General features: G+C 40.2%; 1 protein-coding gene across 2 annotated transcripts in view; it reads left to right on the forward strand.

Annotated features, from left to right (window-relative positions):
* The window catches only part of TBC1D15 (TBC1 domain family member 15), a 71,628-nt gene continuing 55,518 nt past the window's right edge, over positions 9,367-25,476 (forward strand). For both annotated transcript variants that reach the window (XM_005679720.3, XM_005679721.3), the window contains exon 1: positions 9,367-9,474. In XM_005679720.3, coding sequence (XP_005679777.1) covers positions 9,445-9,474 — 30 coding nt within the window. In that variant the 5' untranslated portion in view covers positions 9,367-9,444. The remainder of the gene's footprint in view (positions 9,475-25,476) is intronic.

Genomic DNA, 25,476 nt, shown 5'->3' on the forward strand with positions numbered 1-25,476 from the left:
AATTGACTTTGATACAATCCACAGAATTTGCTCAGATTTCACCAGTTTTACATGCACTTATTTGTCTACGTATGTGAACACTGAGTATAGTATGCAATTTTATCATGTCGATTCATGTAACTTCACTCTGATCAAGACATAGATCTGTTCCATCACCACAAAGCTTCCTTCCCTTTATAGCTACTCCCATCCTCTCTCCCTTCCTCCCTAGTCCCTAACCCCTGGAAATAATAATCTGTTTTTTAATATCCATAATTTTGCTATCTCAAGAACATTATCTAAATGAAGCCATGTAGCATTAACCATTGTGGAACTGATATTTTTTTTCATTCAGCATAATTCTCTTCATCCATTCAAACTGTTGCATGTATCAGTTTTGTTCTTCTTCAGTAACTGAGTCCTGTCCAACTCCAACACCATAGACAGCAGCATGCCAGGCTCTCTCATCCTTCACTGTCTCCCAGAGATAGTTCGCTCAAATTCTTGTTCATTGAGTTGGTGATGCTATCTCACCATCTCAGCCTCTGCTGGCCCCTTATCCTTTTGCCTTCAGTCTTTGCCAGCATCGGGGTCTTTTCCAGTGAGTCAGCTCTTCGTATCAAGTAGTCAAAGTATTGCAGCTTCAGCATCAGTTTTCCCAACGAATGTTCAGGGTAGATTTCTTTTGGGGTTGACTGGTGTGATCACCTTGGAGTCCATAGTCCATAGTCCACAGGGACTTGTGCATAGTTTTCATTTCCCTGGGATAAATGACCAAGAAACAATTGCTGGGTCATATGGTAAGTGCATTTTATAAGAAATAGACAAGTATTTTCCAAAGTGATTGTCTCACTTTATATTCTCACAAGCAATGTATTAGTGATCCAGTTTCTCCATATCCTTAAAAGGTTTGGTGTTACCCATATTTTTTATTTTAGCCATCCTAATAAGTAGGTAGTGATACTTCATTATGGCTTTACTTTGCGTTTCCCTAATGACTAATGCAGTTGAACATCTTTTAGGTGCTCATTTTGCCATCTTTATGTCTTCAGTGAAATGTGTGTTGATGTGTGTGATAGGAAGAACAATTTCCTCCCAAGCACACTATGCCACTATCCCCAGAACCTCAAGAAAATGTTACTTTGCATAGCAAAGTTACTTTGCTGATGTGATTAAAGGCAGGGACTTTGAGATGGGGAGAGTGTCAGGAATTATCTAGGTGGACTTAATTTAGTCTCATGAGTCCTTACATGGAGAACCTTTTGGGTGGAAACGTGAATAAGACAAAATAATTGACTCTGTGGTCCTACACCTTCCCATGCTTTTACTAGCAAGTTCTAATATATATTTATTCTTGTCCTTTTCATGCAACATAGTTTTCCCTAACTGCGCAAGCTTTTACAATCTTCTTTTGATTCTCATTGTTCTGAAATGTTACAATTATGTCCCTTGCTGTTAGTCTTTCTGTTACACTATGCTGGGTGCTTAGTGTGCTGATTCAGTTTGAAAATATACATCTGACATTTCTGAGAAATTTTTTGATGTTGTTTAGTAATTTCCTTTCCTCCATATTTTCTGCTTGCTGTCATTTATTTGTATTTAAGATTTCCTGTCTACTCCACTAATTTTCTTAACTTTTTCCTCTTCATAGCTTTCTCTTTTTGTTCTATTTTTCTGGGACATTTCTTCAGATTATCTTTCAATCCATTTATGGGCTTTTGAATTTATGTTAGCATATTTTTAATTTCTAAAAACTTATTTTGGTTCCTTAAATATTCCTTTACATGGCTTTTTATTCTTGTTTCATGGAAACAAAGTCTTCTCTCATCTCTTAAGGGAATGTATTACAATTAAAACATTTTCTTCTGAGCATTGCCTATTTGTCTTGAATTGCTTGTTTGTTGGTTTGTTCATTTTGGTCTCTGCCTTTCTGCTTAAAGATCTTCAAATGTGGAGTGATCCATAGTTACCTGTTCATATTTAAGAGACTGGAACCAAAAGCTGATTGGAAGTTTCAGGTATAAAGGTGGGGCCTGTTGATTTTTGTTTTTCATGGTAGAATGATGTGGTTGGGTCATTTCAGTGGAGATTCCCAACTGTCAGTACTTACAGGTCTGATTTCTTCAGCTGGCCAATTTATCCCAAGCGAACCGCAGAAATCTCTTGCCAGTCACTGAAGTCTACGCTTTCTTCATGGCACCGCCCTGTGTGCACGTGTGCATACGACTGTGTGTGTGCGCTCAGTTACTCAGGCGTGTCTGACTCTTTCTGATCTGTGGTCTGTAGCCTGCCAGGGTCCTCTGTCCATGGGATTTTCAAGGCAAGCATACTGGAATGGGGCTGCCATTTCCTCACCCAAAGGATCTTCCTGACCCAGGGATCTAACCCACTTCTCCTGTATCGGCAGGCAGATTCTTTACCCCTAAGCCACCTGGGAAGCCCACTACCTTGTGTAGTTAAGCACTAAAACAAAGTTTTTAGTCTGACTGTTATAAGAATTCAGGCAAGGTAGGGATAAATGAATGGTGACAACATTTGGGAGATCGTAATACATGATGTGTGACATGGACTAACCCATGAAAGACAAACAGGTCAGTCAAACTTAGGTGTGTGAAAATCAAACTGAACAGTTAATTAAATTCTGTAGTTTAGAGGAGAGTGATCACTTTCAGATGATAAGTGTAGCACAGCCGACTAAGACACATATCTTTAAGGAAGTTTCTAGATAGCCATAAAGTAGCTCATGACTTTGGCAAAACATTAATCTCTAAGAGCCTCAATTTCTTCAACTGAAAAACCTGGGAGATTCTCTCTAAAGTTCCACCCAGGTCCAAAGATTCTTTAAGATACTTCTTAAGATTCTTTTGCATTATATGATTATTTTGAGTGATAAGTTATAATTAGTGAATGGCTATGTAGTTTATGAGAGTGAACTTAGAAACTATAAAATTGCTCAATTCCACAAAGACAGTAATTATTTTAAGTCATAGGAAACACTGACTTTATTTACATTAAATTTATGAATGCTACTTTTTAAAAAGCTGTACACTTGTTATACATAAATTTACTATGTTTTTTTCCTTCTACTGTAGTAAACTACAAATGAAACAAATTACATTGAAATTCTGACATTCTTTCTTCCTCTTTGCATACAGACAGAGGATATCATTGAAAATGGTCTCTTTCCTCTTGAATGTGAAGTTTCAATTCAGTTCAGTCCCTCAGTTGTGTCTGACTCTTTGTGACCCCATGGACTACAAGATGCCAGGCTTCCCTGTCCATCACCAACCTCCGGAGTTTACTTAACTCATATCCATCTAGTCGGTGATGCCATCCAACCATCTCATCCTCTGTCGTCCCCTTCTCCTTCCACCTTCAATCTTTCCCAGCAGCAGGGTCTTTTCAAAAGAGTCACCTTTTCGCATCAGGTAGTTAAAGTATGGGAGTATCAGCTTCAGCATCAGTCCTTCCAATGAATATTCAGGACTGATTTCTTTAGGATGGACTGGTTGGATATCCTTGCTGTTCAAGGGACTCTCAAGAGTATTCTCCAACACCACAGTTCAAAAGCATCAATTCTTTGGCACTCAGCTTTCTTTATAGTCCAACTCTCACATCCAAACATGACTATTGGAAACATCATAGCTTTGACTACACAGACCTTTGTTGGCAAAGTAAGGTCTCTGCTTTTGAATATGCTATCTAGGTTGGTCATAACTTTTCTTCCAAGGAGCAAGCATCTTTTAATTTCATGGCTGCAGTCACCATCTGCAGTGCTTTTGGAGCCCCCCCAAATAAAGTTTGTCACTGTTTCCATTGTTTTCCCATCTATTTGCCATGAAGTGATGGGACCAGATGCCATGATCTTCGTTTTCTGAATCTTGAGCTTTAAGCCAACTTTTTCACTCTCCTTTCACTTTCATCAAGAGACTCTTTAGTTCCTCTTCACTTTCTGCCATAAGGGTGGTGTCATCTGCATATCTGAGGTTATTGATATTTCTCCCAGCAATCTTGATTCCAGCTTGTGCTTCTTCCAGTCCAGCGTTTCTCATGATGTACTCTGGATATAAGTTAAATAAGCAGGGTGACAATATGCAGCCTTGACGTACTCCTTTCCTTATTTGGAACCAGTCTGTTGTTCCATGTTGTTCTAACTGTTGCTTCCTGACCTGCATATAGATTTCTCAAGAGGCAGGTCAGGTAGTCTGGTGTTCCCATCTCTTAAAGAATTGTCCACAGTTTGTTGTGATCCACACAGTCAAAATCTTTGGCATAGTCAATAAGGCAGAAGTAAATGTTTTTCTGGAACTCTTTTGCCTTTTCAATGAGCCAATGGATGTTGGCAATTTGATCTCTGGATCCTCTGCCTTTACTAAATCCAGCTTGAACATCTGAGAGTTCACAGTTCACGTACTAAAGCACGGCTTGGAGAACTCTGAGCATTACTTTACTAGTGTGTGAGATGAGTGCAATTGTGCGGTAGTTTGAGCATTTTTTGGCATTGCCTTTCTTTAGGATTGGAATGAAAACTGACCTTTTCCAGTCTTGTGGCCACTGCTGAGTTTTCCAGATTTGCTGGCATATTGAGTGCAGCACTTTCACAGCATCACCTTTTAGGATTTGAAATAGCTCAACTGGAATTCCATCACCTCCACTAGATTTGTTTGTAGTGATGCTTCCTAAGGCCCACTTGACTTCATGTTCCTGAATGTCTGGCTCTAGGTTGGTGATCACACCATTGTGATTATCTGGGTTATGAAGATCTTTCTTGTATAGGTCTTTGTATTCTTGCCGCCTCTTCTTAGTATCTTCTGCTTCCATTAGGTCCATACAATTTCTGTCCTTTATTGTGCCCATGTTTGCATGAAATGTTCCCTTGGTATCTCTAATTTTCTTGAAGAGATCTCTAGACTTTCCCATTCTATTGTTTTCCTCTATTTCTTTGCATTGATCACTGAGGAAGGCTTTCTTTTCTCTCCTTGCTATTCTTTGGAACTCTGCATTCTAATGGGTGTATCTTTCATTTTCTCCTTTGCCTGTCACTTCTCTTTTCACAGCTATTTGTAAGACCTCCTCAGACTACCATTTTGCCTTTCTGGATTTCTTTTTCTTGGGGATGGTCTTGATCCCTGCCTCCTGTACAATGTCATGAACCTCCGTCTATAGTTCTTCACTCTGTCTATCAGATTTAATCCCTTGAATCTATTTCTCACTTTCACTGTTTAATCATAAGAGGTTTGATTTAGGATGTACCTGAATGGTAGTGGTTTTCCCTACTTTCTTCAATCTGAATTTGGCAACAAGGAGTTCACGATCTGAGCCACAGTCAGCTCCTGGTCTTGTTTTTGCTAACTGTATAGAGCTTCTCCATCTTTGACTGCAAAGAATATAATCAATCTGATTTCAGTATTGACCATCTGGTGATGTCCATGTGTAGAGTCTTCTCTTGTGTTTTTGGGAGAGGGTGTTTGCTATGACCAGTGCGTTCTCTTGCTAAAACTCTAGTACCCTTTGCTCTGCTTCATTCTGTACTCCAAGGCCAAATTTGCCTGATACTCCAGGTATTTCTTGATTTCCTATTTTTGCATTCCAGTCCCCTATAATGAAAAGGACATCTTTTGGGGTGTTAGAATGTAAAGTATAGCTGTGTCATTTCTAAATGGGGAATTAGTTGATATTAATTTGTTAAAACTTTATTTAATATCTTCCATGGGTCAGGCATTTGTGCCAGGTGCAGTGGTGACACATATAAAAAGCATTGTACCTGCTTTTCAGTAATTCATAGCCTAGTAAGGGAAGGAAGGTAGTTCATTAAACCACAAAGCATTTTCCAGCATGACACCATTAAAGTGCAGAAATGGAACCTCTTTAGTCGATCTCTGCTTGTGTGCTTAGCAGTCACTCATTTTTTTTTTTTTTTGGAAAGGTTCATGGATTTTTCTCTGAGAATTATTCTTCTGCTATTTACGTGTACTTTGACTGGATCTGTAGGTATGAATACAAATGATGAGATGGAGTAAGATGAAGACAAAAGCAAGAGAATGAATAAAGATGCCAGAATAGTTGTTTAAATGAGAGACCTGAACTGCAGGAGTGGTACTGGGAATAGGAAGGAGCGACATGATGGGGATGTTTCCCAGAAGACAAACCAAAAAGGCATACCATGATAGCAGTACTTTCCTGGAGAAACTGGATTCTGACTGCATCTCTACTTCAGCAAATGGTAGTAATCTTCAAACAAGAAAAGCAAAATTTAAGTTTTATTTAAGACCATGTTTCTCAAATTTTAGTATATACACAAATCACCTGCGGATGTGTTAAAATGCAGATTTTTATTTGGTATGTCTGGGGTGGGATGTAGGAGTCTGCATTTCTAACAAGCTCCCAGGATATGATGGTATTGCTTGTCTGCAGACTACACTTTGAGTAGTAAAGATTTAGGATTTTTTAAGGTGTGAGTGGGCCATTTAACTTAAAAGTTCCAGTAGGCAGTATATCTAGGCTCTAGATTTTAGAAAAGGGAGACTGGGACTTGAGATATTTGGGAATCATCAACATTTAGGAGGTGATATCAGAACATCAAGATAATAATACAGAATTAGCTTTTGGAAAAAAGGAAGGAAGTCCAAGGATAATCCAAGGAAGTCCAAGGTACATCGTAATTTAAGGGGCAGTCGGAGGATGAGGCTTAAGAACATGAAGTAGCAGATGAACCCAATTTTCAATGAAAAGCCTTTAATTCCCAAGTTTGTTATATAAATATCAATAATAGCTACCATTTATTGAGTACTGGATTCCGAGTACTGTACTAGGGCTTCAATTTTCTCCAAAACACAGGGCATAAGAGATATCATTAACATTTTTCTCTAACCACACCCAATTACTCCAAGCTGCTGCTGCTGCATCACTTCAGTCATGTCCAACTCTGTGCGACCCCATAGACGGCAGCCCATCGGGCTCCCTAGTCCCTGGGATTCTCCAGGCAAGAACACTGGAGTGGGTTGCCATTTCCTTCTCCAATGCATGAAGGTGAAAAGTTAAAGTGAAGTCGCTCAGTCGCATCCGACCCTTAGCAACTCCATGGACTGAAGCCGACCAGGCTCCTCCGTCCATGGGATTTTCCAGGCAAGAGTACTGGAGTTGGGTGCCATTGCCTTCTCCGCACTCCAAGCTGATGGAAAACTTAATCTGTGTCTTGATTAGGGCTCAACATCACACCTAGGATTGCATGAAGTTTCCAGCACTCTTAGAGAAGGCCCTCAAGTCTTGACTCAATGTTGGTTACTGCTAATATGCTCCTTTCCCCAGCTTGTTCATACTTTGTGGGTGAGCTATTTTGCCAACTGAATACCAAGCTTGGGCATGGGATCTTGGGCATGGGTGGTATCTCTGATGCAGTCCTCCTTGTAGTAGGACTGCATTCATTCCCATCGAAGGTCCTTCACCCATTAAGTTTACAATATTCAACTCCAGTATTCTTGCCTGGAGAATCCCAGGGACAGAGGAGCCTGGTAGGCTGCAGTCTATGGGGTCGTACAGAGTCGGACATGACTAATGCGACTTAGCAGCAGCAGCATTCCCAGAAGTAGGAACCCCCTCCTCTGTTATTACCATTGATTACCACTCACTCAACCAAACTCGAAAGCCTCTAACCTCTCTCCACTGCGGGAAGAGAGAAGTACCTCAATGCGCACAGGTGTTTTGCAAACAAAGGGAACTTTTATTCAGTCCAGGGGCAAGGGAAGTGCCGCATTGTGTGCCAGAGCGATTAGGAGTAGAATCCTACCATTCTCTGACATTTTTCTCCAACACTGAGAACAAAACAAATTATTATCCTAATATCTCAACAAATCATCTCACCACATATGCACTGTCCTGTGAGATCTTTACAGCCACTCCATAAGTAATTCTCATTTTCCATCCTGAAGCTTCAGTTCAGTTCAGTTCAGTCACTCAGGCGTGTCCGACTCTTTGCGACCCCATGAACCGCAGCACGCCAGGCCTCCCTGTCCATCACCAACTCCTGGAGTTCACTCAAACTCACGTCCATGGAGTCAGTGATGCCATCCAGCCATCTCATCCTCTGCCGTCCCCTTCTCCTCCTGCTTCCAATCCCTCCCAGCATCAGGGTCTTTTCCAATGAGTCAACTCTTTGCATGAGGTGGCCAAAGTACTGGAGTTTCAGTTTTAGCATCATTCCTTCCAAAGAACACCCAGGGCTGATCTCCTATAGAATGGTCTGGTTGGATCTTCTTGCAGTCCAAGGAACTCTCAAGAGTCTTCTCCAACACCACACTTCAAAAGCATCAATTCTTTGGCCCTCAGCTTTCTTCACAGTCCAACTCTCACATCCGTACATGACCACTGGAAAAACCATAGCCTAGATGGACCTTTGTTGGCAAAGTAATGTCTCTGCTTTTTAATATGCTATCTAGGTGGTCATAACTTTCCTTCCAAGCAGTAAGCGTCTTTTAATTTCATGGCTACAACCACCATCTGCAGTGATTTTGGAGCCCCCAAAAATAAACTCTGACACTGTTTCCACTGTTTCCCCATCTATTTGCCACGAAGTGATGGGACCAGATGCCATGATCTTCGTTTTCTGAATCTTGAGCTTTGAGCCATTTTTTTCACTCTCCTCTCTCACTTTCAAGAGGCTTTTTAGTTCCTCTTCACTTTCTCCCGTAAAGGGGGGTGTCATCTGCATATCTGAGGTTATTGATATTTCTCCCAGCAATCTTGATTCCAGCTTGTGCTTCTTCCAGTCCAGCGTTTCTCATGATGTCCTCTGCATATATGTTAAATAATGAGTTTAAAAACTTGTTTCCAGTCAACTGTGTAGGAGTTAGGAGATACTGTGCGCTGGACTCTGGAGCAACGAAGGCGTGGTATTATCGCAGTTCCTATCAAAATACCTTGTTCTTGGCCATATGTCAGTGGCAGTCACCAGACTCAACGTCAGAAACTACACGAAGGCGAAAAGTCTCTGTGTGTGCGCCTCGGATAGAGGGCTGGATTCCGTTAACTTCACTACAACCCTATTTCAATTTTACAATGATACTTTGAGGCTGAAGGTGGAAGTGACTTGCCTATGGCCACAAAGCCATAGGTTTGTTGGGTCCCAGTATGGTGTACTTTCCGTCATACGAAGCTGAAGAGGCCTGCGAACAGCTCACAGCCTCCCTCCCAGACAAACTCCAAAATATGACGATTTCAACTTCTATACTCGCCAAGGAAAATTAAACCGGTACTTGTACCAGAGACTCCACCCAAGTAGCCGCCGAGCCTCCTACTCAGCGCGCCTGCGTCAGGCTGCTCCTCCCGCCCCCGCGCTTCACTCCTCCGCCTTCCCGCCTCTCCCCGCCCCTTTCCCGCCCGGATGTCAGTCTAGCTTTGCCGGATGTTGTTGTGAGTCCGGGAGACACGTGAGGCACTGCTACGTCATCACAGGCACGCGCAGGAAACATGGCGGCGGCGGGTGTTGTGAGCGGGAAGGTAGGTAACGGCCTTGGAGGGACTCTCCAGTTTTTCTCCGGGTAGGGCTGCTTTTGCTGCTAGGAGGCCGGCTGAGGAGGGAGGCGAGGGCCTTTCTGTATCGGGAACAGCGTGTAGAGGATATAGGAGAAGATGTCTAGTTGTCAGCTGTTTTCTTGAGAATGCCGGTTCAGCCCGGGAATTAAGAGACCCGGCTCCTACTCCAAGACTAGCTAGGCCGTGGCGCTGTTTGGTCCGCTCTGCCCCAGGGCGAGAGGCTTTTACCTGTCTTGCCTTTTCTAAGAGACAGGTTGTTGCCCTATTGCGTTCTTTTTCTGGCTCGATTTTCTCTGAGTGTCGTTCTTTCTGTCACTTTTCGGACTCCAGGGATTTTTCTGTCTTCCTTTGAGGCGTCACCCTGACTCGCCTCCGCTTTCCTCTGCTTCACTCTGGTAAGGCATCTTTGTCCTCTTCGGGAGGAACTAAAAACAGGTGCTTTGCAGCTGTGCACTTAGAAGAGCGCATTGGATCCATTTTACCAGATTTCGAGTTGATTGGTGATGGTGAGCAGTAGGGATGTTTCCTCTCAGGGAGCTGGAGATTTACAGCATCCCACGCTTGTCTAGGAAGGCGTTAGTTACGGTATTTATTTCGGAAGCAAAGCTGTGATGTTCCCGTGGGAGACTCTGTGGTGCTGTTTTACGGAGTTGGTCATTGACCGCCTCGTTTTTCGTTAGGAGTTGGGATGAAGTGCGGAGGATATTTCATTGCATTCTGCCTATTCGTGTTCCAAGGCAACGTCATAATGCCTGTTAGTACTACCGTGGCATACTACGGCAACATTTCCAGTTGCGGGAGTATTTCGTAAACAGTTGGGTGGGGTAATGACTCATCTCATACCAAGGACTATTTACTTTCCGCGGAGAGCTTCGTCTGCTGTTCCTTGATGTCACTCATTTTCTTTACGCTGCCCTCTGCATACCATTTTGAATTGCGTGACAGCGTTTGTGTTTTAGTGTTGAACTACTAGCCAGAATAACACACTACTTTTACCCTGAATTGTGACCTTGCGAAACTGAGCAAGCATGACTTCTTTGTCCTTCAAGGTCTTTATCTCCAGAGTGGATGTGGTGCTAGTCATTATTTCTTGCATTGGAGTTAGGATTGTATGAAATGATATAAGCATTAATAAAGTACGTCCTTCTGCATACTGAATATTTTAAATGATGGGTAGATCATCGTTTTCGAGTTTTCTCGGTCTTTGGTTGTCTTGTCTGTTTCTGTCTTTAGGATGGGTGCTGATCTTCTCTTTGACTCATTACATACAGTAAGATTTTCTATCTGGACTGATCCAATCTAGGACTTTCCAAGAAGGGATCCTTTTTATTTGAACTACACTTCGCTCTTTCAGGTGTGGATTGATTTTGATAGAACCTTTGCGATGATGAAGCGGAGTTGTGAAATAGGACTTTTTTCACCCTTTCCTTCCAGGCACTCAGTACATTTCATAATTTGACTGCGTCTTTTACTTGACGCTACTTTATCACCGCATTTATTCTCACACGTTGCAAACTTACACCCATTCTCATCACTGCACCTAAAATTTTTTTTTTTTATGCCAAAGGCTGCCCATCTTTCAAATAATTCTGTTGTAACCAGTGAAACCTGCTTATTCCTCCCTCTTCAAGTTCAGATCCAGTTAATGGCGTCATCATTTACTTGGTTGCATGTAAAACAAACTTGGAGATGTCCATTTCTGTAACAGCATTTAATCAGTAAGATGGTAGGACTAATCAGATCCTACCAGGTTTACCTTAAAGAGATTTCTTAAATTTGCTGCATCCTCTTCATTCAGACATTTAGCCTTGAGTTCTCTGCAGGTTTTTTTTTCTTTTCTACAGTCTCTTTGCCCAAAGTCTCCTCTCTACACAAGCACTAGAGTTATTTTCTAGTGCCCGAGGCTGATTGTCTCTTGTTTAAAAAACAAACAAACAAAAGTCTTCATTATGCTATTGTCACCATTAAAATAATACTCAAGGCTGGTTAACATGGCATTAAAAATCTGTGTTTTCTGGCTTTATCTTATACTTTTCTACTTCTCAGTCTTGTTTCTTTGGGAAAAGGGGGATAGGAAAGAAAACACACACATATATTTGTGAAAGAGTGTGTATATGTGTGTCTCTGTATTGATTTATTCCCTGCCCCCACCCCAAAGGTTCAGCTAAGACCTGTCTAATTAGAAACCTAGGGCAGTGAATGTTAACCAAGACTTTTAGGAATCACGTGTGGTACTTTTAAAACTATGGATGCTGGGTCGGTCACAGCCCAATTCTATTCAGTAGAACCTTGTGGTGTTTAGATCTAGGATGTAGAGTAACTTTCCTACTGAGTCTACTTGCTTGAAAGTTTGATTCTAGGAAGTCACATGGTGAGGAAGTTAATCTCTGTCATATGGAGAAGCAGTGTAAGATAACAGCTAAGAGCATGGACTCTGGAGAGCCAAGCCAGTTTCGAAAACTAACTTCACACTTACTAGTGATGTCAGTCAAATTGCTTAATGTCTCTTTGTTTCAGTTTCCTTATCTGTAATACAGGGAGGATAATAGTGTGTGCTTCATGGGATTTTTAGGACAGATAAGGAAATGTATTAGAACAAAGCCTGGCATGTGGTGTTTAGATCCTGTGTAGGTGTTACTCATCGTCTTGATTTCCCTGCAAGTCAGTGGTTGAGTGTGGTAGAGTTTTGAAGGTTTAGAATATGGTTTTTGGTATGAGTGTGAAATTCATTTTTGAATTTCAGTTCAGTCGCTCAGTTGTGTCCGACTCTGTGACCCCATGGACTGCGCACACCTGGCTTCCCTGTCCATCACCAACTCTTGGGGCTTGCTCAAACTCATGTCCATCAAGTCCATGATGCCATCCAACCATCTCATCCTCTGTCATCCCTGTCTCCTCCTGCCTTCAATCTTGCCCAGCATCAGGGTCTTTCAGATGAGTCAGTTCTTTGCGTCAGGTGGCCAGAATATTGGAGTTTCAGCTTCAACATCAGTCCTTCCAATGCATATTCAGGACTGATCTCCTTTAGGATGGACTGGTTGGATCTCCTTGCAGTCCAAGGGACTGTGAAGAGTCTTCTCCAACACCACAGGTCAAAAGCATCAATTCTTCAGTGCCCAGCTTTCTTTATAGTCCAACTCTCACATCCATACATGACTACTGGAAAAACCATGGATTTGACTAGACAGACTTTTGTTTGCAAAGTAATGTCTCTGATTTTCAATATGCTGTCTAGATTGGTCATAACTTTTCTTCCAAGGAGCAAGCATCTTAATTTCATGGCTGCAGTCCTCATCTGCAGTGATTTTGGAGCCCAGAGAAATAAAATCAGCCACTGTTTCCCCATCTGTTTCCCATGAAGTGATGGGACCGGATGCCATGATCTAAGTTTTTTGAATGTTGAGTGTTAAGTTATAATTCTCAGTGTTTTTTTCAGAATTTGAAAAATACCTTGTTTTAGAAGTCACAGGGTGTTCTCTGGGGGTCGAATGGTTAGAACTCTGTGCTTCCTCTGCTGGGGAACTAGGATGCTGCATGGTGTGGCCAACCCCCTCCAAAGTCATGTGGTTGTGATGAATGAGAAACCATCACGGTAGGGCAGTGGTGAAGGAGACGGAGCCTGACTGCTGGAGTCCAGAACTGGGCTCCACTGCTGTGTAGCTGTGTTACTTCGGGCAAATGTCTGAACGTTCTGTGCACCAGTTTTCTCATTTGAGAAATGGGAGCTAATGATTTAAGGGGAGCTAATAATGTAGGATGGGAGCTAATGATTATTTTCCATCATGAGATTTTGGAGAGGATTAAGTGAGTTAATATTTACAAGGCATTTAGAATAGTACCTGGTATCAGATAAGTGCTTAATAAATGTTAACTGCTGTTATTGTTAAGAAAGATCTTTCAGACTGTCTTAAAGTTGTAAGGTTATTGTTTGGAAATAGTTGAATATTTGTTATTTGCTGCCATTTTATGCAAAGAGATTAAAGCTGCCCCCCAATACTAAAACACTATAGTTATGTAAAATAAATTGGAGGGAGAAAAGGCAAAAAGAAAGTAAAGAATTGACATATCACTATATAAGCTTAAGGTGCACAGCCTGATGGTTTGATTTGTATGTGTTGTGAGATGATTACCGCAGTAGGTTCAGCTAACTCTTCTTCTCATATAGATCCTTCTATATGAGGATAGATCATCTCATGTAGATTGTGTTGTGATTTTTTAGGGGAGAAATAGGGCCATTACCTGCAAAAGCTGTCCTGCTTTAGGATAATTAGTGGAATAAGTTGACTTATCATGAAGGAGGCAGGAGAAGAGAGATCATTAGAAGTATGTTTTGGCGTTTATACCCAGTGCCTATGAGGGTTGCAGTTTTCCTTTTATTCATTTATAGAATATTTATTAAACACCTGATTTTTTCCAGGGACTAGTCTAGGCATTTGGGATACATTAGATAGTCCTTACCTTGGAAATTACAGATTTTAGTTCTTCAGAAGGAAAATATTGACTAAAATCCATCCCGTTATCTTGTTTAAATAAATTCAGTGAGTTTCAGGTTTTTGAACTGGTGCTGTTAATAGTGATGTTTGTTTTCTTGAGGCTTGTAGACTAGACTCATCCTCATGAGGGCAAGGTCTGAAATATTTCATCTGTATCTGGCCATAGATGCTGTCACATAGTACGTATTCACTGAGGAGGAAAGAGCAAGAAATTAGGGGGGAAAAAATGAAGAGGGATTAGAGGAAGAGTGATGGATGGGTTCATTGAAAGTGCTCTTGTTTTGGAGTTGAAAAGTCCTGTGTTAGTATATTTGCTTTTCTCTCTAGGCCTGTGGTTTTTTACTGTGATTGTGTCAGAATTTGACTCTGTTGAAAATAGCTCGAAACAGTTGGGAAATCACCTGTTTTTTTTTTTTTTCTGAGTTCTTTTTTAAAATGGTTTTCTTAGGAAGAATTTATTTTGTAGCTTAAATTTGGCCCTTTCCAGTTCCTTTTAGATACGTTTATAGTCCTGTGAAATCCTTTGCTTAAGAAAGATTGATGTTCTTATTATCTGGTAGGTTTTCCTGGAGAATTTTCTTAGAGTGTATGTGTGTTAGTTGCTCAGTCATGTCTGACTCTTTGTGAGCCCACAAACTAGCCCGCCAAGCTTCTCTGTCCATGGCATTCCCCAGGCAAGAATATTGGAGTGGATTGCCATTTCCTTCTCCAGAGAACTTCCCAACCCAGGGATCAAACCCTGGTCTCCTGCATTGCAGGCAGATTCTTTACCGTTTGAGCAACAGGCAAGTCCTTTTCTTAGACTAGATCTTACTAAATGGTAGTGTCTTGCTGGTGTAGGATACAATGAATATGTCTTCCTTATTTTTCTGGCATTCTTTAACAAACATTTGAGTACCTTCTGTGTGCTGAGTTCTTTATTCTTGACACAGCACAGTAGGTTGCCATTTTAAGAAGTCATTTCAATTTGTGGTTTAATAAAAACATGACTTGGGGAAAGAATTTAAATATTGTTTGCTTTGATGGGTTTTAGTTGCTGAGACTAAATGAAAGGAAGGAAATCCTTTTGGAATTTGTTCACTGTTTCTTGCACAGTCTGTGGTGTGTCTGTAGTCATTGGCATGAGAGAAGCCCTTCGTTTAGTCCCCGTTATGCCTCCTGGACTGCCTTCCTCTCTGACATGGTTTGGCACACTGATGCTCTTAAGAAGCATTAGCAGTTCTGCCTGCCCTTTGTTGAGAGTTGTACCATCCTCAGTGTCTCTCTGTCTTCACTCTCAGAAAGTTGTGTGGTTTGTTACTCTTAAAACCACCTGTGTTCTACATTTCTTTGAGTTACAGTCATTACTAACATGCCCCAAATAAAACTCATTGTTTACATTCTTTCTTCTGTATTCTCTCTCTCGGTGAATAGCCACATACACTCAGTTTTGTCCTCGAGTCTTCTCCCTTCCCCTCCCGCATCTGATCAGTCATGGAGTCCTGTCATTTTGACCTTGTAATTACCATTCTAAGCCATCTGCCTTCCTCATCCCACTGCCACTGCCTTGGTGGAAGCCACCATGAAGTGCTTCCTCTGTGCATTATTGCAGCTGTTCTTTTGGCTCTGCAGCTGGTGTGTTGGTTTTGAAAAGGCAGGTCTGCCATGCATTCCATGTCATGGCATTCCATTCCATGGCATTCTGCTAGAACTTTCTAATGACTTTTAGTGGTAAATAATTGTCTTCAGGGTAAACTCCAAACTCCCAAATTCCTGAGCATGGTTTAAAAACATTGTCGTCACTGGGGGCTTTCCAGATGGCTCAGATGGTAAACAATCTGCCGGCAATGTGGGAGACCTGGGTTCGATCCCTGGGTTGGGAAGATCCCCTGGAGAAGGGAGTGGCAACCCACTCCAGTATTCTTGTCTGGAGAATTCCATGGACAGAGGATCCTGGTGGGCCACAGTCTATAGGGTTGCAAAGAGTTGGACACGACTGAGCAACTGACACACATCATCTGATCTGGTTCCTGCTCTTGTGTCGAAACTGTTAGTCACTGCTTGCTGATCCGGGTTGCAGCCATTAATGAAACTACTCTCTGCATAGAACACATATCCTCTGACAAGAACATACACCCTCTTTGAGGTATGATTGCCATTCTTCAGGTCTTGGGCTGTATGTCACGCTAGTTACAGTCTTTCTGATTTCTCGTCCTGCCTGACCCCTTTCATATAGGGTGAAAGTGTTGGTTGCTCAGTCATGTGCGACTCTCTGCCACCCCATGTACTGTAGCCCGCCAGGCTGCTCTGTCTATGGAATTCTCCAGGCGAGAATACTAGAGTGGGTAGCCATCCCCTTTAGGGTCTGCTTTGGCAACTGTTTACATATTTATTAAATCATACATTGCTTTTATCTGTTTCCCTGTCCTACCCCCAGTTAGATTGCTATGAAGGCAGTGACTGAATCTCACTTATTTTTACCCGGAAGCTTGCCCTGTGCCTGGCACAGTGCAGGCATTCACTATATAACTATTGAAGAAATGGCTGTGATTGGCATCTCATACGAGGTCCTGTGTGCACTTCGGTCACATTTTTCTGTGATCGTTGACTTACATGACATTACTTATCATGTATGTTTTTCCACCAGCACTTTTTATCTCCAAATCTAGTTGGTGCTGAGTAAATGTGAATGAGTAAAGAAGCTTAAATCAGGTTAGGGGAAATGCAGAAGATTGGATGTGTTTGAATAGGCTCTACTTGTGTCCTTTGGAAGGACTTAGTAGATGTTGTTTGCAGAGAGAAGGTATGAAAGGGTGTTCTGGGTAGAAGGAACGGAATGCACACAGCATGCAAAGGCACAAGGCTTTGAGGAACAGGGAAGTTCAGAGGGGCCCAAGCACGAAGTATTGCGGGGTGACAGATGCTGCACAGTTGTAGAAGTAAAGGGTAGAGTCAGAAGAATTTGAAGCTCAGGCGTGGTGTGGTGAGACGTACATTTTATAAAGGTCATTTTTGTTAGTTGTTATACACTATACAGTTTACAGATTATTGGAAGGTGACTAGATGGGGGAGGAGTGATCAGAATATTATTTTAGTAACCCAGGCTAAAAATGATGAAGGGTCAGTGTCAGAGGGGAAGGTTTGAGGGGTTTTAGGAGGTAGCATGGGGATGGTGAAAGAGGCATTTAGGTACTGGGTGGAGGGGTTGTCTTACAGTTGGGAATATCAGAGGAGCAGATTTAGGATAAAACATACTGAGTGTAAGATGTCTGTGGGTTGTTCAAGTGGAGACATCAAGTGGGTGCTTAAATATTGCTCATTAGAGTTTCTGGGCTTATTCTGGCATTTCCTGCAGATAACATCTCTAATCAAAACATTAAATTACTTATATGCTGAATAGTTTTAAACTGAATTTTGTAACTTTCTTGTTGTTAAATTTAGCTTAAAAATTCACAGTTGCTAAAGTTTAGAATGTATGTTGTGTTTAGTAGGTGTTGAATTTCCAGTTTTGGACTGAGATTTAGGGCAAGGATTTTATCCTTAAAGCCTAAGAGTAAATTTCAAATATTAGTTGAATGTTTTATCTTTAGTTTTTGAAAATAAAGATTAGAGTAATACAGATAAAAATCCAATTGCAGTAAGGAACAAAATGAACAATTATCTGCCATTGTATTGTGCAACTTTCTTCTAATTTCTGCTAAATTAAGAGGTCAGTAAGTTTATTCTAAATAATTTGCTGTGGTTCCCAGAGTACTTTTAATGAGTTGTGTGGGACATGGTTTCTTTGGTAAAGAAAAAAAAAAAAATCTGCAGTTTCTGTCGCAGGCTGTCATTGGAAGTTTTATAAATATAATTACCTAGTTAGGCATCTTAGCAAAAATTTAAGACCATTTCATTCCAAATAGAGAATTTTTCTCCTTTTTTAGTACCTTTACACATTCTTTTTTTTTTCCCCCTCCCAAGAGGGTGGGAAGCAGTTAGAATGCTCTAGCTTGTGTAAAGATTTTACCCTTTTTATAAAATTACCAGGTACATACAGGCAAGGAGCTTTTGTCTTGTTTATTTTTTCTGCTCTCGATGGTGTCTGGCACATAATAAGTGCCCGATAAAAGTTTGTTGAATTAAGTTTAGATAATTGATTTATTACCACCAAGTGGCAAGTCTTTGAATGTGCTTGATACTTTTTGCTCCCTATGGACACTTAATCCCCAAAGGAAAATAGATAGGGTGTGATTTTTTAAAAAATTTTTGCAGCAGGATCAACAACTTCTTTTTTTCCAGTAGGATACTTCTGCCATGTGTTCACTTTTATATAGGGTTTTGCAGTGTAAAATAGACTTTCCTGTAAGTTGTTTTTTATACAGCTTTATTGAGGTATTAATTGACAAACAATAAGTAGCACATAGTGTGTATAATTTGATAACTTTTAATACACTATAGACCCATCAATAAAATCAAAATAATGACATATCTACCACTCAGAAGTTTCCTCTCGACATATTATAATCTGTCACTACCATCATCCTGTCCACAGTCAACCACTGAGCTGTTTTTTGTGACTAGATAAGTTTGCATTTTCTGCAGTTTTATATAAATGGAATTATATGGCATGTACTCTATTTTTGGCCTTTCTTTATTCAGCATAATTATTTTGAGGTTCATTCATGTTGTTGCATGTATCATTAGTTAGTAATTCCTTTTTATTGCCAAGTAGTATCCTGTCATATGGGTATATGGGTATATGTATGTTTACTCATTGATCTGTTCATGGACTTTTTATTTTTTTCTTCACTTTTGGCTTTACAAATAAAGTTTCTGTGAACATTGATGTATAAGTCTTTGTATGACTATATGCTTTGTATTTTGTCAGGCAGATACCTAGGTGTAGAATAGCTGGATCATGTTAGTTGCGGGCTTCCCCGATAGCTCAGCAGGCAAAGAATTCACCTGCAGTGCAGGAGGCACGGGAGTTGCAAGTTTGATCCTTAGTTCAGTAAGATTCCCTGGAGGAGTAAATGGTGACCCACTCCAGTATTCTTGCCTGGAGAATCCCATGGACAGAGGAGCCTTGTGGGCTACAGTCCATGTGGTCACAGAGAGTCAGGCTAAGCACATGGCACAATGTAAATGGGATATTTAGGATTTTAAGAAACTGGCAAACTATTTTCCAAACCATTTTACATTCCCACTGGTGATGTATAAAGGTTCTAGTTGCTCCACATCCTTGTTAACATTTGACATGTTAGTTTTAAAAATTATAGTCATTTTAATAGATGGTTTCAGTTTGCAGTTCCCTAATGGCTTAGCGACTAAAACCAGCAACAAGAATGACTTATGATGTTGAGCATTTTTTTATGTGATTTTATGTCATCCCTATATTTTGTTTGGTGAAGTGTCTGTTTAAACCTTTTGCCCTTTTTCTAATTTAAAAATTTTTTCTTCATTTTCTTGTTACTGAATTTTGAGAGTTATTTTTATGTTCTGGATATAAGTCCTTTATTGCACATACAACATGACTTGCATGTATTTTCTCCACCTGAGCTGTGATTTTTCATTTGCTTAATGTCTTCTGAAGAGAAGTTTTCAATTTGATGATTTACCAGTCTTTTATGCTTTTGGCATCATTTCTAAAGTTTTTGTTGTTGTTGAACTGAGGGCCACATAAATTTTCTCCTTAAAGCTTTGTAGTTTTAAGTTTTACATCTAAGCCTTGTCCTGTTTGATTTGGGTATGTGGTGTGATATATGGGTTGAAGTTTTATTTTTTTGTACGCGGGTATCCATTTGAGCACTGTTAAAAAGACTATAAATTTAATTTACTTAATTTGTACGGTACTACTCGGCAGATTATCTTTTTCATCTTGTGAGTATTGGTGGCTGTCTCTTAGATTTGTTTTAAGTTGTCAGATTCATTAGTATAAATTGTTCATAAATATTCTTAGTATCTTTTTTACTTGTGTACATCTGTGCTGCTGCTAAGTCGCTTCAGTCGTGTCCGACTCTCTGCGACCCCAGATGGCAGCCCACCAGGCTTGCCCGTCCCTGGGATTCTCCAGGCAAGAACTCTGGAGTGGGTTGCCATTTCCTTCTCCAATGCATGGAAGTGAAAAGTGAAAGTGAAGTCGCTCAGTCGTGTCCCACCCTCAGCGACCCCATGGACTGCAGCCCACCAGGCTCCTCCGTCCATGGGATTTTCCAGGCAAGAGCACTGGAGTGGGTGGCCACTGCCTTCTCCATGTGTACATCTGTAGTGATGTTAAGTTCTAATTCCTAATATTGGTAGTTTATGTTGTTTGTTTTTTCCTCAGTTTGGCTAGAGTTTTAACCAGTTTTATTTAAAACTTGTATTTTATTGATTTCTACTCTGATCTTTATTTCTTCCTGCCTTCTTTGGGTTTAATTGGCATTTCTTTTTCTAGTTTCTTAAAGTAGATGCTGAGGTCATTAATTTGAGGCCTTCTTTCCTCTCTGATAAAGGCATGTAACCTTATGTGTTTCCCACTAAGCACTGTTTTACTGGCATTGCACAGACCACACACAGGTTTTAAAATGATAAGCTTGCATTTTGGTTCAGTTTAAATACTTTCTAATTCACCTTTGATTTCTTCTTGACCCTTGGGTATTTAGAAATATTAATTTCCAGATATGTGAGAATGTGGCAAAGATATTTTTATTACTGATTCATAATTTAATTCCATTGTGGTCACAGAATGTACTTGAATTCTTTTATGTTTATTGATATTTGTTTTGTGGCTCAATTTTTGGTCTGTCTTGGCAAATGTTTTGTGTATATTTGAAAGAATGAGTATTCTTTCAAATATTCAAGTGAATGCTCATTCGAATGAGTATTCAAATGAGTATTGATGGGTGGAATGTTTTGTAAGCATAAATTAGGTCCAGTTGGTTGATGGTGTTATCAAGTCTTCTATATTATTACTGATTTTCTTTCTATCATTTAATCAGTTATTGAGAAGGGTTTGAAATTTTGCAGTAATTGTGGACTTGTTTATTTCTTCTTGCAGTCCTGTCACTTTATGCTTCATGTTTTTTGAAAGTCTTATTAGGTGCATAAACATTTAGGATTGTTAGATCATCTTGAACCGTTGACCACTTTATTGTTAGGAAATTATCTTTCTAACCAGTAATATTTCTTTTGCCCTGAAGTTTATTTTTATCTGATATTAATATAGCCATTCTAGTTTTTTTCTAATAGTGTTAGTATATCTTTTTACCTTTTTCTTTTTAACCTATTTGTGTCTTTATATTTAAAATGCTTTTTTGCAGATACCATAAATGTGGGCTTACTTTTCAGTCTGATACTCTTTTTAGTTGGGGTCTTTAGGTAATTTGTATTTAATGAGGTATGGTTAAATTTGTCTTATCATCTTGCTAGTTTTTATTGTGCCATCTCTTCTTTGTTCCATTTTCTTTTTCTGCCTTTTTTGTGACTAGTCAAGTAGTTTTCATTATTCCAAGTTTTATTTCCTTTGTTGACAATTAACTATTAACTTTTACGTTAGTGATTGCTCTAAGGCTTATAGTATGCGTCTTTAGCTTATGACATTTACCTTCAGGAGTTATACTGCTTCACATAAGGTATAAGAACCTAGAACAATATACTTTCATTTTTCTTCTCCCGACTTTCGTGCTATTTTTCTTATTTTACTTTTGCATATAGTGCAGAGTCCACAAAAACATATATTCATTTCTTTTTAAACAATTGTATTTGTTTTCAGCTGTGCTGGGTCTTTGTTGCTGACCATGGACTTCTCTAGTGGTGATGCCTGGACCTGTCCTTGCGGTGGCATTTCTTGTTGCGGAGCACGGGCTCGGGGCTACATGGGCTTCAGCAGCTGGGGCTTGTGGGCTCTAGAGCGCAGGCTCAGTAGTTGCAGTGCACAGGGTTAGTTGCCCCACAGTTTATAGAATCTTCTCAGACCAGGGATCAAACCTCTGTTCCCTGCATCGGCAGATGGATTCTTAACCACTGGACTATCAGGGAAGTCCACGTGTATATGAAACGGAAGTGAAAGTGGCTCAGTAGTGTCCGACTCTTAGTGATCCTGTGGACTGACTATACAGTCCATGGAATTCTCCAGGCCAGGATACTGGAGTGGGTAGCCTTTCCCTTCCCCAGGGGATCTTCCCAACCCAGGTCAAACCCAGGTCTCCCAAATTGCAGGAGGATTCTTGACCAGCTGAGCCCCTGGGGAAGCCCCCACATGTATTGATTTCTTTATTTATTTCGGCTTTAAACAAAATGAAATTGAAGTTGCTCAGTCGTGTCCAACTCTTTGCGACCCGGTGGACTGTAGCCTACCAGGCTCCTCCATCCATGGGATTCTGCAGGCAAGAATACTGGATTGGGTTGCCATTTCCTTCTCCAGAGGATCTTCCAGACTCAGGGATCGAACACAGGTCTCCCACCTTGCAGGCAGGCGCTTTAACCTCTGAGCCACCAGGGAAGCCTTGGAACAAAGGGATTTGATTAACATACATATATATAATATTATATATATATGTATTTGTTTGCATAGTTACCATTTTTGGTGGTTGTCGTTTCTGTATGGATCCAGATTTCCTTCTAGTGTAATCTCTTCTTCCTGAAAAACTTATTTAAACATTTGTAATGTAGGTCTGTTAGTGATGAAGTTTTTAAGCTTTTATATGTCTGAAAAAGTCTTTAAACTGTGTTTTTTTTTTCTTTTTTTAAATTTAGTTATGGCTGTGCTGGGTCTTTGTTGCACTGGATCTTCCTCCAAGGAGGAAGGAGGAAACTTTGGGAGGTGATGGATATGTTTGTGGCTTGATGGTGATAGTCTCATGGGTATATACTTATACGTAACTTAGCAAGATGTATGTGTTAAATATGTATAGCTTCTTATATGTCAAGTATTCCTCAATAAAGTGATTTTTAAAAGAGCATTGCTTCATTGTTTTCGATCTCCGTTGTTTCTTTTTTTTTTCCCATTGTTTCTTAAAAGGAATTATAATCATTATGCTTAATTTTTTTTCCCTCTGGCTGACTAAGATTTTCTGTGTGTTAGTGATTTTGCATAATTTGATTGGTGGTGGTTTAGTCCCTCAGTCGTTTCGACTGTTGCAATCCTGTGGACTGTAGCCTGTCAGGCTCCTCTGTCCATGGGATTCTCCAGGCAGGAATACTGGAGGGGGTTGCCATTTCCTTCTCCAGAGGATCTTCCCAACCCAGGAATCGAACCCAGGTCTCCTGCATTGCAGGCAGATGATTTACCAACTGAGCTATGAGGGAAGCTCATAATACATTGTAATTTGATTAATATACTGTAATTTGATTGCAGTGTGCCTTTAAATGATTTTCTTTGATTCTTGCTTTCATTTTGGAGTTCATTGGTATTTATATCTATGGGTTTACAGTCTTAGTCAAATTTGAATAAACATTTGCAATTATTTTATCAAAAGAGTTTTTTTTTTTGTTTCTTTTCTCATTCAACTCTTTCAGGTACATGAGATACATATACTAGATCAGCTAAAATTTCCCTCCAGCTCATTGATGCTTTGTTCACTTTTTTTCTCAGCCCCCTCCCCTTTTGTGTTTTATTTTATATAGTTATCGCTGTAACTTCAAGTTCATTATTCTTCTAAAGTATTTAATCTGCCATTATCCCATTAAGTGTATTTTTTATCTCAGACATTGTATTTTTCATCTCTAGAAGTTCAGTTTGGATCTCTTATATTTTTGATATCTTAGCAAGTTGTAACTTGTTTCTAGTGTCCTGAACAATAGACAACAATAGAGGATTCAGTTATAATAATGTTTTAATGTCTTTCCCTGTTTTATTAATCGTGTCATATTTAATTGGTTGATTTTCCCCCTTGTTGTGAGTCATATCATTCTGATTGTTTTTTGGTACCAGATGCCAAAGTCTATCCGGTAGTTTTTTTTTTTTTTTTAAGCCAAATGTCAATAGTGATATATATATATATATTCTGTAAAATATTCTTGAGTTTTATCCTAGAAGACAGTTAGTTGTGTGGAAACAATTTGATACCTTTGGACTTGCTTTTAAACCTTGTTAGATGTGATGGGCACAGTTTTTGTTTTTGTTGAAGTATAGTTGATTTACAGTGTTGTGTTAGTTTGCAGTGTATAGCAGAGGGATTCATCCATCTATACACTTCCACATGGTGTTTTCCATTATGGTTTACTGAAGGATGTTGACCCTGTCCCCCTGTGCTGTAAGTAGGGCCTTGTTTTTGTCAGCACAGCGTTTCATGTAGGGCCAACAGTGCCCACTGCTGAGGCAGGACTGTTCTGAGCATCTGCCTGTGCCCTGTGATTTGTTAGGTTTCCTGCACTGATGAGGGGCTTCCCGGGGGTCTCAGACGGTAAAGAATCTGGCTGCAATGCAGAAGACCTGGGTTCAATGCCTGGGTTGGGAAGATCCCCTGGAGAAGGAAATGGCAACCTGCTCCAGTATTCATGCATGGAGAATTTCATGGACAGAGGAGCTGGTGGGCTACAGTCCATGGGCCACAAAGAGTTAATGCCAGAACAGGGTTCACACAGGCTAAGCCTTAAATTGATTGTCTTTTCCATTGTGTACCTTTGGACAAATAAAACTTGTCCGGGCAGACCAGAGTCTCAATCCCAGAATAATGGAGTTTGTTGTTTTTGTTCAGTTGCCAGGTTATGTCTGACTGTTTGTGACCCATGGATGCCAGGTTTCTCTGTCCTTCAGTATCTCTTGGAGTTTGCTCTAATTCATGTCCATTGATTGCATCAGTGATGCTACCTAACCATCTCATCCTCTGCCAGCCTCTTCTCCTTTTGCCTTCTATGTTTCCCAGCATCAGGGTCCTTTCCAATGAGTCAGCTCTTCTCATCAGGCGGCCAAAGTAGAGTAATAGCAGAACTTTGATCAGATCACTTCTGGGACTTGCCTGGTGGCCCAGTGTTCGGTCTCTGTGCTTCCACTGTGGGGGCCACATGGGTGTGGTCCCTGGTCACGGAACTGGGATCCTGCATGCTGCATGACCAAAAAAAAAAATAATTATACTTCCTTGCATTTTTTTTCCCTCAGTGGCAAAGTGGGAGTGATAACATGTATCTAACAGAATTGTGAGGAAAGTAATGAATGGTAAAAATATTACATGGCCAATAATAGCATTTGAACCTTTCTTTTTATTTTATATTAGAATTTATTAATAAAACCAGAGTAAGGAAATTGGAAGCATGTTTTACTAAAAGTATTGAATATTACCTTAGATGAAAATCATAATTGTTCCCGGTTACAAAATAATTTTTCATATCAAACAAGCTTAGAGATAGCTTTTCAAGTATTAATCATTACCATTGGTAAATGGAGGAAGCAGAATGTCCTGTGGCAGTCTCATCCTCCTCAGGAATCAATTCACTGTGAGTTTAATGAAGAAATATCATCTTCATGCTATTGTCAGAGGATCAGGTTCTTTTTTTGGCCTCACTACACAACTTGCAGATCTCAGTTCCCCAA

This window comes from Capra hircus, chromosome 5, assembly GCF_001704415.2.
Source record: "Capra hircus breed San Clemente chromosome 5, ASM170441v1, whole genome shotgun sequence".
NCBI lineage: Eukaryota > Metazoa > Chordata > Mammalia > Artiodactyla > Bovidae > Capra > Capra hircus.